The sequence below is a fragment of the Nerophis ophidion genome, linkage group LG23 (genome assembly GCF_033978795.1).
Source record: "Nerophis ophidion isolate RoL-2023_Sa linkage group LG23, RoL_Noph_v1.0, whole genome shotgun sequence".
In the NCBI taxonomy this organism is placed as follows: domain Eukaryota; kingdom Metazoa; phylum Chordata; class Actinopteri; order Syngnathiformes; family Syngnathidae; genus Nerophis; species Nerophis ophidion.
In genome coordinates this window covers 37,434,730-37,451,958 of record NC_084633.1, presented here as the reverse complement: position 1 = coordinate 37,451,958, position 17,229 = coordinate 37,434,730, and the positions used below count along the sequence as shown (strand labels likewise).

Below are 17,229 nucleotides of genomic sequence, written 5' to 3'. Positions count from 1 at the left end.
ATACACCAAACATTATTTCTCGTCTTATATCAGTGTGGCAGCAGGTGGTGAAGTGTCTTGCCCAAGGACACAACAGCAGTGACACAGATGGTAGAAGCTGGATTCGTACCAGCAACCCTCAAGTTCCTGGATGGCCACTCTACCGTCTGAGCCACGCTTGAACTTGAACTGTCAATCAAAACAGGAAGCAGGAAGAGATGATGACCGTTCTGAAATGCTTGCTCATTTGAAAAAAAAAAAAACATATCCTAAAGATGCCCTGCTATAGGTGCACACTTGTCCAGGGTGGATCTCGCCTTCCTTGTCCAGGGTGGACCTCGCCCTCCTTGTCCAGGGTGGACCTCGCCTACTTTGTCCAGGGTGGACCTTGCCTTCCTTTTCCAGGGTGGACCTCGCCTACTTTGTCCAGGGTGGACCTTGCCTTCCTTGTCCAGGGTGGACCTCGCCTTCCTTGTCCAGGGTGGACCTCGCTTACCTTGTCCAGGGTGGACCTCGACTTCATTGTCCAGGGTGGAACTCGCCTACACTGTCCAGGGTGGACCTCCCCTTCAATGTCCAGGGTGGACCTCGCCTTCCTTGTCCAGGGTGGACCTCACCTTCCTTGTCCAGGGTGGACCTTGCCTTCCTTGTCCAGGGTGGACTTTGATTGATTGATTGAAACGTTTATTAGTAGATTGCACAGTACAGTACATATTCCATACAATTGACCATTAAATGGAAACACCCCAATAAGTTTTACAACTTGTTTAAGTCGGGGTCCACATAAATCAATTCATGGACCTCAGCTTCTTCAGTTGGGATAGGCTCCAATCAACCCGGCAACCCCAAGAGAGACAAGCTGTAATAAATGAATAGATGGCTATGTAAAAGATGATTTGCGCGTGTGGCGCTCTCTGCTGGTCACTGAGGATAATACTGGCTGAAACGCCAAAGGGATGAGCACAATATTAGGTACACGTTTACAACGTTTTGATGACGTATAAGTGCATCAGTCCAAAGCGATAGAAGATAATTGCAAATAAATCACAACTTTCTAACAATTGTGTAGTGATACCATATGAGGATTGTGACTGGGCAAGCTTTTTAATTGTAATTCAGTTTCATTCTCTCTCACGCGATTGCTTCAGCCGTCATCACAGCTGCTTACCAAAACCGTACAACACGGAAGAAACGCGCACAGTAATGTGGGGGTTATGGTTATGCTTGTGTTCTTTAATTATTGACATAGTTGCAGGCAAATATATTGTTTGTGACATGATGCTACGGCTACGAGGAGGCAAGCTCAATAAGCCACGACAAGAGGTGCGAGGTTCCTTTTTACAGAACAAAATGGCGCACAAACATGTGGGCCGGCAAAAAGTGCTGCGCCTTTACATGAGTCTTTACGGTGGTTTCGGGGCGCCCCAGAAGAGTGCGCAGCCGCGGAAGAATACACCGCCGAACAGGAGCCGAGCAAAGCCGCGGAAGAATACACTGCCGAACAGGAGCCGAGCACAGCCGCGGAGGAATACCCCGCCGAACAAGAAGCAAGCGGGGTGCGCGCAGACCGAACAAGAAGCTAGCGGCTAGCTCACTCGTAGCCCGCCGGGCCCACAAGAACCTCGCGTCGCAGCGGGCTCGGCTACTTGACGATGAGCCAGCCGCTAGCATGAACGGTGCCGTGTACATCCCGTTCTTCCAGGGCCAGCTGGAGTCGGTTCTGGAGCAGGTGGTCCAGCTGGCCGTCCAGGAGATCAGCTCCACGGTGGGTTCCAGCCTGAACGCGCTCCTGCTCGAAGCCACGGTCAAGGAGCAGGAGAACCGCCGCCTCCAGCTCCGCCTTCAGGCGTGGGAGGACCGCGGCCGAGCCCACGGCGGCCCTAAGCAGAAGGCGGCTCAGGCGGCGGCCGATGAGAAGCTGGACGGTGGCAGGACGAAGCTCGAGCCACCGCCGGGCGCACAACCCCGCGGTCCTCCCGACGCCGCCCGCCTGGAGCAGAGGAGCCGCGTCGTGGGTATGTAGCACGCACGCGCTAAGTGGTCGCGCCCCCCGCATGTTGCGTAACCGCGCGCACGACATGACACGCAAGTCCAGAGTGGCGTGTGGGGGAGGGGGGCAGTATTCCTGCGTTCCACTTGCCCCGGGAAGTTGGAAGTCGGCGCTCGAATGACGTCACAGCCGAGTTGTGCGCGCTCGGAAATCAAGACTGCTATATCCATCCATCCGTTTCCTACCGCTTGTCCCTTTTGGGGTCGCGGGGGGTACTGGAGCCTATCTCAGCTGCATATGGGCGGAGGGCCTCGTACACCCTGGACAAGTCACCATCTGATTGCAGGGCCAACACAGATAGACAACATTCACATTCACACACTAGGGACCAATCAACCCATCCCCAGGCACATGTCTTTGGAGGTGGGAGGGGCCTATCCCCAGGTGCATGTCTTTGGAGGTGGGAAGGGTCTACTGCCAGGTGCATTGTCTTTGGAAGTGGGAGGGGCCTATCCCCAGGTGCATGTCTTTGGAGGTGGGAGGGGCCTATCGCCAGGTGCATGTCTTTGGAGGTGGGGGGGGCCTATCGCCAGGTGCATGTCTTTGGAGGTGGGAGTGGCCTATCCCCAGGTGCATGTCTTTGGAGGTGGGAAGGGTCTACTGCCAGGTGCATTGTCTTTGGAGGTGGGAGGGGCCTATCCCCAGGTGCATGTCTTTGGAGGTGGGAGGGGCCTATCGCCAGGTGCATGTCTTTGGAGGTGAGAGGGGCCTATCGCCAGGTGCATGTCTTTGGAGGTGGGAGGGGCCTATCCCCAGGTGCATGTCTTTGGAGGTGGGAAGGGCCTATCGCCAGGTGCATGTCTTTGGAGGTGGGAGGGGCCTATCCCCAGGTGCATGTCTTTGGAGGTGGGAGGGGCCTATCCCCAGATGCATGTCTTTGGAGGTGGGAGGGGCCTATCCCCAGGTGCATGTCTTTGGAGGTGGGAGAGGCCTTTCCCCAGGTGCATGTCTTTGGGGGGGAGGGGCCTATCTCCAGGTGCATGTCTTTGGAGGTGGGAGGGGCCTATCGCCAGGTGCATGTCTTTGGAGGTGGGAGTGGCCTATCCCCAGGTGCATGTCTTTGGAGGTGGGAGGGGCCTATCGGCAGGTGCATGTCTTTGGAGGTGGGAGGGGCCTATCCCCAGGCGTGTCTTTGGAGGTGGGAGGGGCCTATCCCCAGGTGCATGTCTTTGGAGGTGGGAGGGGTCTACCGCCAGGTGCATGTCTTTGGAGGTGGGAGGGGCCTATCCCCAGGTGCATGTCTTTGGAGGTGGGAGGGGCCTACCCCCAGGTGCATGTCTTTGGAGGTGGGAGGGGCCTATCCCCAGGTGCATGTCTTTGGAGGTGGGAGAGGCCTTTCCCCAGGTGCATGTCTTTGGGGGGGGAGGGGCCTATCTCCAGGTGCATGTCTTTGGAGGTGGGAGGGGCCTATCGCCAGGTGCATGTCTTTGGAGTTTGTAGGGGCCTACCCCAAGGTGCATGTGTTTGGAGGTGGGAAGGGGCCTATCGCCAGGTGCATGTCTTTGGAGGTGAGAGGGGCCTTTCCCCAGGTGCATGTCTTTGGGGGTGGGAGGGGCCTATCCCCAGGTGCATCTCTTTGGAGGTGGGAGGGGCCTATCCCCAGGTGCATGTCTTTGGAGGTGGGAAGGGGCCTATCGCCAGGTGCATGTCTTTGGAGTTTGAAGGGGCCTACCCCAAGGTGCATGTCTTTGGGGGTGGGAAGGCGCCTATCGCCAGGTGCATGTCTTTGGAGGTGGGAGGGGCCTATCCCCAGGTGCATGTCTTTGGAAGTGGGAGGGGCCTATCCCCAGGTGCATGTCTTTGGAGGTGGGAGGAAGCTGGAGCCCACACAGTCACGGGGAGAACATGCAGACTCCAAACAGAAAGATCCGCGCGCAGGATCGAACCCAGGACTACTCAGGACCTTCGTATTGTGAGTCACATGCATTAACCCCTATGGCTAAATCCACCAAAGCTGTGTTTGTGCTTGCCTTGTGTGAATATAAACAAGTTGAATGCACTCTTTCTGCAACCTTCAAGCACGCTAGATGAAGAGGGCAAAACAGGCTATTGCTATACACCACAGTGAGGACCCCATATATAAACTACGTGTCTGACTTACTGTGAAAAAAACGAATCAAAAGTGCCAATAACAGTTAGAAAAGGTCAATGTTTACATCCGGAGCAGCCATTTTCCAATCAAACTACAATGCTCCGACTTTCCGACCTCAAACACCGCCCCAGTTTAAATTCCGACTTCCCAGTACAAGTGGAACGCACCATAAGGTGCTGTTTTGTTGATAGTCTGGTTTGGTCCCCCAGACCAGCTCAAGGTGGTCATGGAGCAGGTCCTGAACTTCGCCATGCGCGAGCTGAAGAAAATTGTGGAAGCCTCGTTTGATGACCTCCTGCTGGAAATCACCAAGAAGGAGCAGGAGCAGCAAACGCTGGAGGACAAGCTGGACCAGAGAGGCGGAGGGACCAGAACCGGAGCACGGCGAGGGTCAGAGAACGACTCCGTGTCACCCAGCGGGTCCGAGGATGCTCGCGAGGATCCGCCAGCCGTGACAGCCGGTGCGTTTGTCTATCAAATAATGTCGTCGCACTCACTGTCTCCGCCTCTTTTCCGCTTCACAGACCCCGGCCATCGTCCAGACATATCCGTCTCCCAGGACTGGGTCCCCATTCTGGACAAAGTCTTTGGACAGAGGTGGTGCAGCGACGACTGGCAGGTCAAAGAGTCTGCTGTAGGGGGAGGGCTCGGCGGGCCAGATGTGCCACCGCCTCCTGTTACCCTGGAGACGCTGGAGGCTTCTCCGTCGTCTCCGCATCAGGACCCCCGCTGGACGCCGTTGGAGGACATGGATGTGTTGTCCCCTGACGAAGACACTGGGGGGGGGGCCAGACCCTCCTCTGCACCGCCGCTGAGCCCGTCAGGTGAGGACGCCCTTGTCCTTTAGTCAATCAAGGAGTCTCCTGACCGCTTGCGTCCCGCACAGGAAGTTCAGGTCGCCGCTCGTCCGCCTCCATGTTGCAGCGCCTGCTGACGTTACCGTCTCAGCTGCTGGACGACCACCACGACCCGGGTGGCGCTCGCAAGAAGCCAAAGGAGGTCAAGGACGGTCGTGACGACGACGGCGGCAGGACGCCTGGCCACACCTCCTCTTCTCCCCTGACAACTGAGGAGGAAGAGGATGGGAAAAGGAAGAAGGTACTGCTGCTATAATCATAATAATAATGACAATATGAACAATAATCATAACAAGGCTTTGGCATGTTATCAAAAAGTATGGCCATATTTGTAATATTTAATAATTAGTACAGGCAAAGCTGTGAAGGCCGCCACAAACAAGTAGGCATGGAAACATAGTTCCGCTGTTTTTTTGTACCGGTACCTAATAGGGTTGGCAACCCAAAATATTGAAAGGCCAAAACAAAAAATCTGTCTGGAGCCGCAAAACTTTAAAAGAATTATAAGTGTTACAATGAGGGCAACACATGATGTAAGTGTCTATATTGGTTATATTGGCCTACTATCAAAATGACTTTAAAAGTCTTATTTAAGTGTTAAAATGAAGACAACACATGATGTAAGTGTCTATATTAGTTATATTAGACTACTATCAAAATGACTTTAATAGTCTTATCATCATCAGCCGTTGTCAGTCCACTGCTGGACGAAAGCCTCAGCATGTTTCTGCCATTTGGCGTACTTTTCATGCTGGTTATTAGCCTACACCTTCCACGCTGGCTTGGTGCGGGTTGGAAGGGGTATTTTATATCAGAGATCCTTCTCCTAGACTAATTGCCTTACTGAGCTGTTGAACTTAGTCTGTCCTGTTGGTTGTCCGCGCCCCATTTACCCAGGGACCCGCTCAACTTTATGGCGCTGACCGCCCGCCAGTCACAAGAAAAGGTGCAAACTGTTCTTTGGGTGCATTTTATAGACGTTAGTTGGGACTCACTAACCCCACACACAACCTCCCATCTCATGCCTGGATGTAGTTTAACGCCATACCCAGGATTCAAATGTCTTATATAAGTGTTAAAATGAAGACAACACATGATGTAAGTGTCTATATTAGTTTTATTAGACTACTATCAAAATAACTTTAAAAGTGTTATATATGTGTTATAATGAAGACAACACGTGATGTAAGTGTCTATATTAGACTACTATCAAAATGACTTTAAAAGTCTTATATAAGTTTTATAATGAAGACAACACATGATGTAAGTGTCTATATTAGTTATATTAGACTACTATCAAAATGACTTTAAAAGTCTTATATAAGTGTTATAATGAAGACAACACATGATGTAAGTGTCTATATTAGACTACGATCAAAAGGACTTTAAAAGTGTTGTATAAGTGTTATAATGAAGACAACACATGATGTGTCTATATTAGTTATATTAGACTACTATCAAAATAACTTTAAAAGTCTTATGTAAGTGTTATAATGAAAACAACACATTAGATTAGATTAGATAGTACTTTATTTATTCCATCAGGAGAGTTCCTTCAGGAAAATAAAAATTTTCAGCACAATCCCAATCAAGGTCAGACAAACGTTACAGGGAGACAGAACAGGATCGCTGACGGGTCTGCCGGCTTCCAGCGCCCCTTACAAAAAAGATGAGATACGGGTAAACAAAGGTGGGGGAATGGGAGAAAAAAAATAGAAGATCAAAATAAAATAAAAAATCGGTCTTAGCCTGGGCCCTGGAGAGGGGGTGCAGACTGAGACCAAGGGAAAAAAACAACTCATAGCCATAGTACACATCCCCATGATGTAAGTGTCTATATTAGTTATATTAGACTACTATCAAAATGACTTTAAAAGTGTTATATAAGTGTTATAATGAAGACAACACATGATGTAAGTGTCTATATTAGTTATATTAGACCACTATCAAAATGACTTTAAAAGTGTTATATAAGTGTTATAATGAAGACAACACATGTGTCTGTGTTAGTTATATTAGACTACTATCAAAATGACTTTAAAAGTCTTATATAAGTGTTACAATGAAGACAACACATGATGTAAGTGTCTATATTAGTTATATTAGACTACTATCAAAATGACTTTAAAAGCGTTATATAAGTGTTATAATGAAGACAACACATGATGTAAGTGTCTATATTAGACTACGATCAAAAGGACTTTAAAAGTGTTGTATAAGTGTTATAATGAAGACAACACATGATGTAAGTGTCTATATTAGTTATATCAGACTACTATCAAAATGACTTTAAAAGTGTTATATAAGTGTTATAATGAAGACAACACATGATGTAAGTGTCTATATTAGACTACGATCAAAAGGACTTTAAAAGTGTTGTATAAGTGTTATAATGAAGACAACACATGATGTAAGTGTCTATATTAGTTATATTAGACTACTATCAAAATGACTTTAAAAGTGTTATATAAGTGTTATAATGAAGACAACACATGATGTAAGTGTCTATATTAGTTATATTAGACTACTATCAAAATAACTTTAAAAGTCTTATGTAAGTGTTATAATGAAAACAACACATTAGATTAGATTAGATAGTACTTTATTTATTCCATCAGGAGAGTTCCTTCAGGAAAATAAAAATTTTCAGCACAATCCCAATCAAGATCAGACAAACGTTACAGGGAGACAGAACAGGATCGCTGACGGGTCTGCCGGCTTCCAGCGCCCCTTACAAAAAAGATGAGATACGGGTAAACAAAGGTGGGGGAATGGGAGAAAAAAATAGAAGATCAAAATAAAATAAAAAATCGGTCTTAGCCTGGGCCCTGGAGAGGGGGTGCAGACTGAGACCAAGGGAAAAAAACAACTCATAGCCATAGTACACATCCCCATGATGTAAGTGTCTATATTAGTTATATTAGACTACTATCAAAATGACTTTAAAAGTGTTATATAAGTGTTATAATGAAGACAACACATGATGTGTCTATATTAGTTATATTAGACCACTATCAAAATGACTTTAAAAGTGTTATATAAGTGTTATAATGAAGACAACACATGATGTAAGTGTCTATATTAGTTATATTAGACTACTATCAAAATGACTTTAAAAGCGTTATATAAGTGTTATAATGAAGACAACACATGATGTAAGTGTCTGTATTAGTTATTTTAGCCTACTATCAAAATGACTTTAAAAGTCTTATGTAAGTGTTATAATGAAGACAACACATGATGTAAGTGTCTATTAGCCTATTATCAAAATGACTTTAAAAGTCTCATATAAGTGTTATAATGAGGGCAACACATTGTGTCTATAGTAGTTATAATTGACTACTCTCAAAATGACTTTAAAAGTGTTATATAAGTGTTATAATGAAGACAACACATGATGTATGTAGTTATATTAGACCACTCTCAAAATGACTTTAAAGGTGTTATATAAGTGTTATAATGAAGACAACACATGATGTAAGTGTCTATATTAGTTATATTAGACTACTATCAAAATGACTTTAAAAGTCTTATATAAGTGTTACAATGAAGACAACACATGATGTAAGTGTCTATATTAGTTATATTAGACTATTATCAAAATGACTTTAAAAGCGTTATATAAGTGTTATAATGAAGACAACACATGATGTAAGTGTCTGTATTAGTTATTTTAGCCTACTATCAAAATGACTTTAAAAGTCATGTATAAGTGTTATAATGAAGACAACACATGATGTAAGTGTCTGTATTAGTTATTTTAGCCTACTATCAAAATGACTTTAAAAGTCTTATGTAAGTGTTATAATGAAGACAACACATGATGTAAGTGTCTATTAGCCTATTATCAAAATGACTTTAAAAGTCTCATATAAGTGTTATAATGAGGGCAACACATTGTGTCTATAGTAGTTATAATTGACTACTCTCAAAATGACTTTAAAAGTGTTATATAAGTGTTATAATGAAGACAACACATGATGTATGTAGTTATATTAGACCACTCTCAAAATGACTTTAAAGGTGTTATATAAGTGTTATAATGAAGACAACACATGATGTGTCTATATTAGTTATATTAGACTACTATCAAAATGACTTTAAAAGTCTTATATAAGTGTTACAATGAAGACAACACATGATGTAAGTGTCTATATTAGTTATATTAGACTATTATCAAAATGACTTTAAAAGCGTTATATAAGTGTTATAATGAAGACAACACATGATGTAAGTGTCTGTATTAGTTATTTTAGCCTACTATCAAAATGACTTTAAAAGTCATGTATAAGTGTTATAATGAAGACAACACATGATGTGTCTGTATTAGTTATTTTAGCCTACTATCAAAATGACTTTAAAAGTCTCATATAAGTGTTATAATGAGGGCAACACATTGTGTCTATAGTAGTTATAATTGACTACTCTCAAAATGACTTTAAAAGTGTTATATAAGTGTTATAATGAAGACAACACATGATGTATGTAGTTATATTAGACCACTCTCAAAATGACTTTAAAAGTGTTACATACAGTAAGTGTTATAATGAAGACAACACATGATGTAAGTGTCTATATTAGCCTACTATCAAAATGACTTTAAAAGTCTTATATAAGTGTTATAATGAAGACTTTATACCTGCCACCGTGGGCTTCACGGTGGAAGAGGGGTTAGTGCGTCTGCCTCACAATACGACCGTCCTGCAGTCCTGGGTTCAATCCCCAGCTTGGGATGTTTCTGTGTGGAGTTTGCATGTTCTCCCCGTGAATGCGTGGGTTACCTCCGGCTTCCTCCCACTTCCAAAGACATGCACCTGGGGATAGGTTGATTGGCAACACTAAAAATGGTCCCTAGTGTGTGAATGTGAGTGTGAATGTTGTCTATCTGTGTTGGCCCTGCGATGAGGTGGCGACTTGTCCAGGGTGTATGCGACTTCCGCCCGAGTGTAGCTGAGATAGGCGCCAGCGCCCTCCGCGGCCCCAAAAGGGAATAAGCGATAGGTAATGGATGGATGGATGAATATAATGAAGACAACACATGATGTGTCTATATTAGCCTACTATCAAAATGACTTTAAAAGTCTTGTATACGTGTTATAATGAGGGCAACACATGATGTAAGTGTCTTTAGTAGTTATATTAAACTACTCCCAAAAGGACATTAAAAGTGTTACATAATTGTTATAATGAAGACAACACATTATGTGTCTATATTAGCCTACTATCAAAATGACTAAAAGTCTTGTATACGTGTTATAATGAGGGCAACACATGATGTAAGTGTCTATAGTAGTTACATTAAACTCTCAAAATTACATTAAAAGACTAATATAAGTGTTACAATGAAGACAACACATGATGTAAGTGTCTATATTAGCCTATTGTCAAAATGACTTTAAAAGTCATATATAAGTGTTATAATGAGGGCAAGACATGATGTAAGTGTCTATATTAGTTATATTAGACTACTCTCAAAATGACTTTAAAAGTGTTATTTAAGTGTTATAATGAGGACAACACATGATGTAATTGTCAATATTAGCTATATTATCCTACTATCAAAATAACAGTTGTGCAGGCTGTTGTAAATCTTTTGTTGACAGAAGTGTTCAATTGCAATATTTATACTACACATTTTCACCTTGGAAGACATGCACCTGGGGATAGGTTGATTGGCAACACTAAATGGGCCCTTGTGTGTGAATGTTGTCTGTCTAACTGTGTTGGCCCTGTGATGAGGTGGCGACTTGTCCAGGGTGAACCCCGTCTTCCGCCCGAATGCAGCTGAGATAGGTTCCAGCACCCCCCGCGACCCCGAGAGGGACAAGCGGTAGAAAATGAATGAATGGATGGATGGATGGATGGAAATCAATAGTAATAACTTCTTCTAATGGATTTATTACAATCTTTGCTAGCTGGGTAATGTTTGCTGTGGTCTGGAACAACATGGCAAACAAACAACTATGAGAAATGCAGCCAATATTACATACATATAATGTGTCATGAGACATGCAAATATAAATGAAATACACAGAAGACACAAGGAAATTAAAAGAGCTCCAATATACCTACACACGAGGCATGATGAAGCAGTATGTACATACAGCTAGTCGAAGTAGCATGTTAGCATGGATTAATCGAGGCTCCAGACTATCAATCAATCAAGGTTTCTTTGTATAGCACCTGACAACATCACAATGGTGGACAAAGTGCTTCACAAGACAAACAAGTAAAATGGTAATACTAAACACTTGTTAAAAGCCAATTCAAACAAATGATTTTATTGAGATTTAAAAACTTAGAACTCTGTGATGGCTCGCAACTCAGGTGGGATGGAGTTCCATAACTTGAACGATCATTCCATTTTTTAAAGTGTAGTCCTTGGTACTTCCAAAGATGTGTGTAAGGATGAGCACAGATTTCTTGGTGGGTGGCCAACAACTTTACATTGTATAAGGTAATGATCAGACATTACTTTAGTGTACAGGAGTACCATACCTTTTGGAGGTGATGACACCCCGGATAAGGAGTAGATCTATCCTATTACCATTGCCATAAGTGGGTTCATTTATTATTTGTGTAAGACCACAGCTATTAATTAAAGTCTGGAGTGCCATGCATGGAGGGTCTGAAGGGGTATTCATATGAATATTAAAATCCCCTTTCATATTTATATTATCTGAGTGTGTCAATAGATCAGCGACAAACTCTGAAAATTCACTGATAAAGTCTGAATAATGTGCTAGATAACAGCCAGGTAGAGAGGCAGCGGTGTGACAGACCTCAGAGTGAGGTCAGCACCTCAAATTATTTATGTTTATTACTTAGGGGTAAGGTTAAGGTTTTCATAGTATATTAGTGTGACCCCCTCCACCCCTTTTAAGGGGGACGGGCAACATGTGCACTCGTATAGTTAAGAGGAGATGCCTCGTTAAGCGGGAAAAATGGATGTGCTTTTAGCCAAGTCTCACTGAGACCAATGACGTTAAGATTGTTGTCCCTAATGGCCTCATTAACTAATCACGCTCGATGTTTGTTGGACTTGTTTCTGTGTGCAGAAGAAACGACGTAAGCTTTGGTCCCAGTGTGACGACTGCGGCCGAAGGTTCAGTCACGTCTCCACGCTGGGCGCTCACGCCGCCAACGCCTCAGTTGGTTGCCCGCCAGCTCAGTGTTCAGGGTGCGGCCTCAGTGGCCAACATCCTGTCAAAGCCCGAGGAGGCAAGAAGGATGGAGGAGGCGCTCAAAGATGAACACACTTAAGTGATGACCTGGCAGCCTTGCTCCCAGATGGTTTTCACCACGGACAACAAGAACACAAAGTGGAGCATGGCTTGGTTCTTGATGTTCCTACTGTCACAGGCCAAGATCAGTGAAAAAGATCACATGAAACCAGTTCACTGGACTTCCTGCTTGCTCATTGCAAGAAAATGTGTAATCAAGAGCAATGCCAACGTTAAGATTGCAAACTTGTTTTGTCCAAACAGGAAATGGATCCACACCACTTCCTGCGGGATTGCTTGGATAATTTCCTACTTTGTCACCAGATGTCATGTGACCTCAGAGAGATGATAATGACAACGATAACATTGTTTTCATGACAATGTTTTTAAAAAACTTGTCAATTTTCCTTTGGCTCTATCTATTGGATGTTGATAATGAAGATTAGGATGGACCTTCCTAACCCTGGACTTGATCAATTGGAGATTACGATGGACCTTCCTAATTCTGGACTTGATCAATTGGAGATTAGGATGGACCTTCCTAACCCTGAATTTGGATCAATTTGAGATTAGGATAGACCTTCCTAACCCTGGACTTGATCAACTGGAGATTAGGATGGACCTTCCTTACCCTGGACTTGATCAACTGGAGATTACGATGGACCTTCCTAATTCTGGATTTGAGCAACTGGAGATTAGGATGGATTTTTCCAACCCTGGACTTGGATCAACTGGAGATTAGCATGGACCTTCCTAACTCTGGACTTGGTCAACTGGAGATTAGGATGGACCTTCTTAATTCTCGACTTGATCAACTGGAGATTAGAATTGACCTTCCAAACCCCGGACTTGGATCAACTAGTATTGATCTCTGAACGCTGAGCAATTTATTACAGACATTCTGAGTATTGGACTCCGCTTTATTTTCATTCTTTTGGTTTTGTGGTCCAATTGTGATCCTTTCTTGACACCTTGTGTCTCCAGACACCCTTGGTCACCTCCAGACAGGGGGCTGGCTATCAGACACAGAGGCTGGGTATCATGCTTTATTGGCCCGATCAATTTCCATTCAAATGGACCCACACTTAAAGACTAAGTATTCACTGCAGGCCAAAGTGGCCCCAATCAGACGTTTTCCCAGCTGACTGTTTACGCACCCTCAGTCAGTGGATTGAATTTCCTCCGTCGGATGGCGGGACTTTCCCTTCGAGATAAGATGTGGAGTCACATTGGAAAAGATCAGATTCCAAAGGGATTGAGTTTGATGCCAAAAAATGGGATTTGAATCACTTTTAGACTGAGGTCTGCTCTGTGTCATTTGAGAATTGGTGTGCAGTGTAAACGGGGTCTTTTTTTTGACAATGTCTCAGTTCTTTTCTTTAGCATCAAGTGGTTTTAGGTGCAAATTTGACCTGTTAGAAGTGAAAACAAGGTTGTCTTAAAAGTTAATTTTGCATTTGGTTAGCGCAGTCAGACGGGATGTAACGCACAGGGGTTTTATTGTGAAGGCCAGAAGTGTGCTTTTGGTTTGACAGTATTGTGTGCAGGGAGATGACGACGTAGGGTTGGGTATCGAGTATCGAGTACCGATTGGAACCGGGACTAACTTTCCGATTCTCCCGGTATCGTTCAAAAGTTTAAATTCCGATTCCTAGTTTCGATACTCAATCCGCCGACCGGAAAAAAAAAAATGTCCGCCGACCTGGAAGAAGAAGCCGTTGAACACCAACGAAGAAGCGCCCACCGCCGGAAGTGTTAGCATTGCCGAGCCTATGTAGCCGAGCGAGTCAGTCAAGCATGGATAGCGGTTGTCGGCGGTCGAAAGTGTGGCTTTATTTTATTCAAATAAATGAAATATCGACGAAATGCAACACGTGCGACAGGACTGTTTCGTGCTTAGGAGGGTGCACGTCGAACATGAAGCACCTCCGACCGAGTTCATGGAGTACTAATAAATGCGTGTCCCGTCTTCGACGCGCTGCCTCTTCCTCCAGCTCCGGCTCCGACGCGCAGCCTGGCACCTCGGTGATTGCACTGCAGTCCGAATCCGGTAAGTAAAACAATATATATGCAATAAATAATGTGTTTTGCGCCAACGTTGAGGCAGCTAACAAATTAGCCCCCGTATTTTTTCATAGACAATTTACAACCTGCTAGCCAAGCTCCGCCATGTGCTCAGCGTACTCCGTTCACCGTAGCGGCAATGGGGAAGATGTCGGTGCCACAGAAAGGTCACTGCACACATAATCAAAAGACTGCATCCCTTTTCAGAGGTGGAATCTCCAACATTTAGGTTGATTAAGCAATAACGTCAGAGCTAAGCTAATTGATACTGGGCTAAACAGTAACAGCAACATTACATGTTTGTTTATGTTTGCAGGGATATGGTGAAAACTCTCAACCCAAAATGCATACCACCTTCCAGGGACTACCTGGCAAACACGTTGAACCGGTGGAGAAGTGTAACATCATTACAGAGCTCAGTGAAATCAGCTCTGTGAGGAATTTATAGTAAAGTTCATAAAAAGTTAATAGAATTAAAATTGATGGAGAGTGTCAGACTATTTCATTCAGAAAGACTGTAGGTTAGCTAGCTCATTTAAAATATCCTAAACTTTTTTTTGACCCTGCCTTTTTTTTTTTTAAAGAAAGAATCGGAATCGAGAATCGTTAGGAATCTGAATCGAAACAAAGAATCGGAATCGTTCGAATTCAAACGATACCCAACCCTATGACGACGTAAACAAAAGTACTCGTTTCCATAGTGATATAACACTACTTGCAAGTATACTCCATCAGAATCAGACTTGTTTGTTGTGGGATCATGACGAAGTTAGCAACTACTGTATCTTCATGTACTGTGTTTTCAAGGCTTGTGTAAAATTAGGTAGCAAGTCCCTCACTTGTTGGACGCTAACGTTAGCATAGCATGATCCTGCTGCTGCTTGATGCACAAGACCAGTATTGATATGATGTCACGGTAGTGACCCAGCCCTCCGCCACATACCTCATTCATGCCTTTTGTTACCTCAACTTTTACTGGATGTTTTTTAAAGTGAGGCAGGTTGCCGGTTGAATTCCCAGGTCCTCTTGGATGAAGAAACTTGCGAGGCCGAGTCATCCGTATGCCCACTTGGCATTTCTCCTGACTCACATTTGACCTGCTTTAGCAGTCGCCATGAAAGACACTTTCAGTAATTAACGTCTGTGGTGTCAGGGCAGTTTGGTCACGTGTTCTCTTCCCGACGTCTAATAGTGTCATGTGACGTGCTCGCCATCATGGACTCTTGAAAGGTTCCTGTCGCTGCTTGGAACACTGTTTGTTTGTATTGTAAACGATTCCTAATGTACCACTTGAAAGGAGGCGCATGGGGAAAGTGTCCATTTGTTGGCCACACGCGGAGGCTGGACAAGGGAAGCTTCCAGAAGGAAGCACAAGTGTTTTTCATGCAATACTTTTCATACGTAACATTGTTTTCTATCTCCACACATCACGTGGAAATGTGTGCGTGAATTGTAAAAAGATCAATAAATGTTATACATGCTCTCAGGACGTTTTCTTAACAACATTCCAAACAATTATTGAAACGCAATTGCAGAACCTCTCTGCTCACTTCCTGTCTTCACACCATGAATTGATTAACGTGGACCCCGACTTAAACAAGTTGAAAAACGTATTGGGGTGTTCCCATTTAGTGGTCAATTGCACGGAATATGTACTGAACTGTGCAATCTACTAATAAAAGTATCAATCAATCAAGCAAAAGCCCACATCGTTCTGCACTTTCACCAGGTGATCATGTGCACGTTATGAGGATCAATACCATTCAGGTGATTATTAACACATTAGGATCAATACCATTCAGGTGATTATTAACACATTAGGATCAATACCATTCAGGTGATTAACACATTAGGATCAATACCATTCAGGTGATTATTAACACATTAGGATCAATACCATTCAGGTGATTATTAACACGTTATTAGGATCAATACCATTCAGGTGATTATTAACACATTAGGATCAATACCATTCAGGTGATCATTAACACATTAGGATCAATACCATTCAGGTGATCATTAACACGTTATTAGGATCAATACCGTTCAGGTGATTAGTAACACGTTATTACGATCAATACCATTCAGATGGTTAACACGTTATGATACATACCATTCAGATGATTAGGCCTTAATATGATCAATAGCATTCTGGTGATTACTAATAAGTTATTATGATCAATACAATTCAGATGATCATAAACACATTATTACGACCAATACCATTCAGTTGATTATTAACACGTTATTACGCTCAATACCATTCAGATGAATATTAATACATTTAAGCATTTAAGTCTCATCTTAAAACTCATCTGTATACTCTAGCCTTTAAATAGACCTCCTTTTTAGACCAGTTGATCTGCCGCTTCTTTTCTTTCTCCTATGTCCCCCCCTCCCTTGTGGAGGGGGTCCGGTCCGATGACCATGGATGAAGTACTGACTGTCCAGAGTCGAGACCCAGGATGGACCGCTCGTCGGGACCCAGGATGGACCGCTCGCCTGTATCGGTTGGGGACATCTCTACGCTGCTGATCCGCTTGAGATGGTTTCCTGTGGACGGGACTCTCACTGCTGTCTTGGAGCCACTATGGATTGAACTTTCACAGTATCATGTTAGACCCGCTCGACATCCATTGCTTTCGGTCCCCTAGAGGGGGGGGGTTGCCCACATCTGAGGTCCTCTCCAAGATTTCTCATAGTCAGCATTGTCACTGGCGTCCCACTGAATGTGAATTCTCCCTGCCCACTGGGTGTGAGTTTTCCTTGCCCTTTTGTGGGTTCTTCCGAGGATGTTGTAGTCGTAATGATTTGTGCAGTCCTTTGAGACATTTGTGATTTGGGGCTATATAAATAAACATTGATTGATTGATTGATACATTATGATCAATACCATTCAGATGATTAACACGTTAATACCATTCAGGTGATTAACACATTACGATCAATACCATTCAGATCATT

General features: G+C 43.8%; 1 protein-coding gene across 5 annotated transcripts; it reads left to right on the top strand.

The window, feature by feature from the left end:
- Nucleotides 1-1,390: 1,390 nt before the first annotated feature.
- Nucleotides 1,391-15,747, top strand: si:dkeyp-113d7.10 (uncharacterized). Of its 5 annotated transcripts, none has more exons than XR_009803805.1 (6): nucleotides 1,391-1,994; nucleotides 4,331-4,582; nucleotides 4,646-4,945; nucleotides 5,008-5,219; nucleotides 12,037-14,251; nucleotides 14,340-15,747. XR_009803805.1 is itself a non-coding variant. In XM_061884315.1 (5 exons), exons 1-5 carry the CDS (start codon nucleotides 1,649-1,651, stop codon nucleotides 12,229-12,231), a joined length of 1,305 nt encoding a protein of 434 aa, XP_061740299.1. In that variant the 5' UTR covers nucleotides 1,391-1,648; the 3' UTR covers nucleotides 12,232-15,747. The 5 variants fall into 5 exon arrangements, 3 of the variants coding, with proteins under 3 accessions (XP_061740299.1, XP_061740298.1, XP_061740300.1); XR_009803806.1 differs by having other exon boundaries at nucleotides 12,037-14,494; nucleotides 14,582-15,747; XM_061884315.1 differs by having other exon boundaries at nucleotides 12,037-15,747.
- Nucleotides 15,748-17,229: the final 1,482 nt, after the last annotated feature.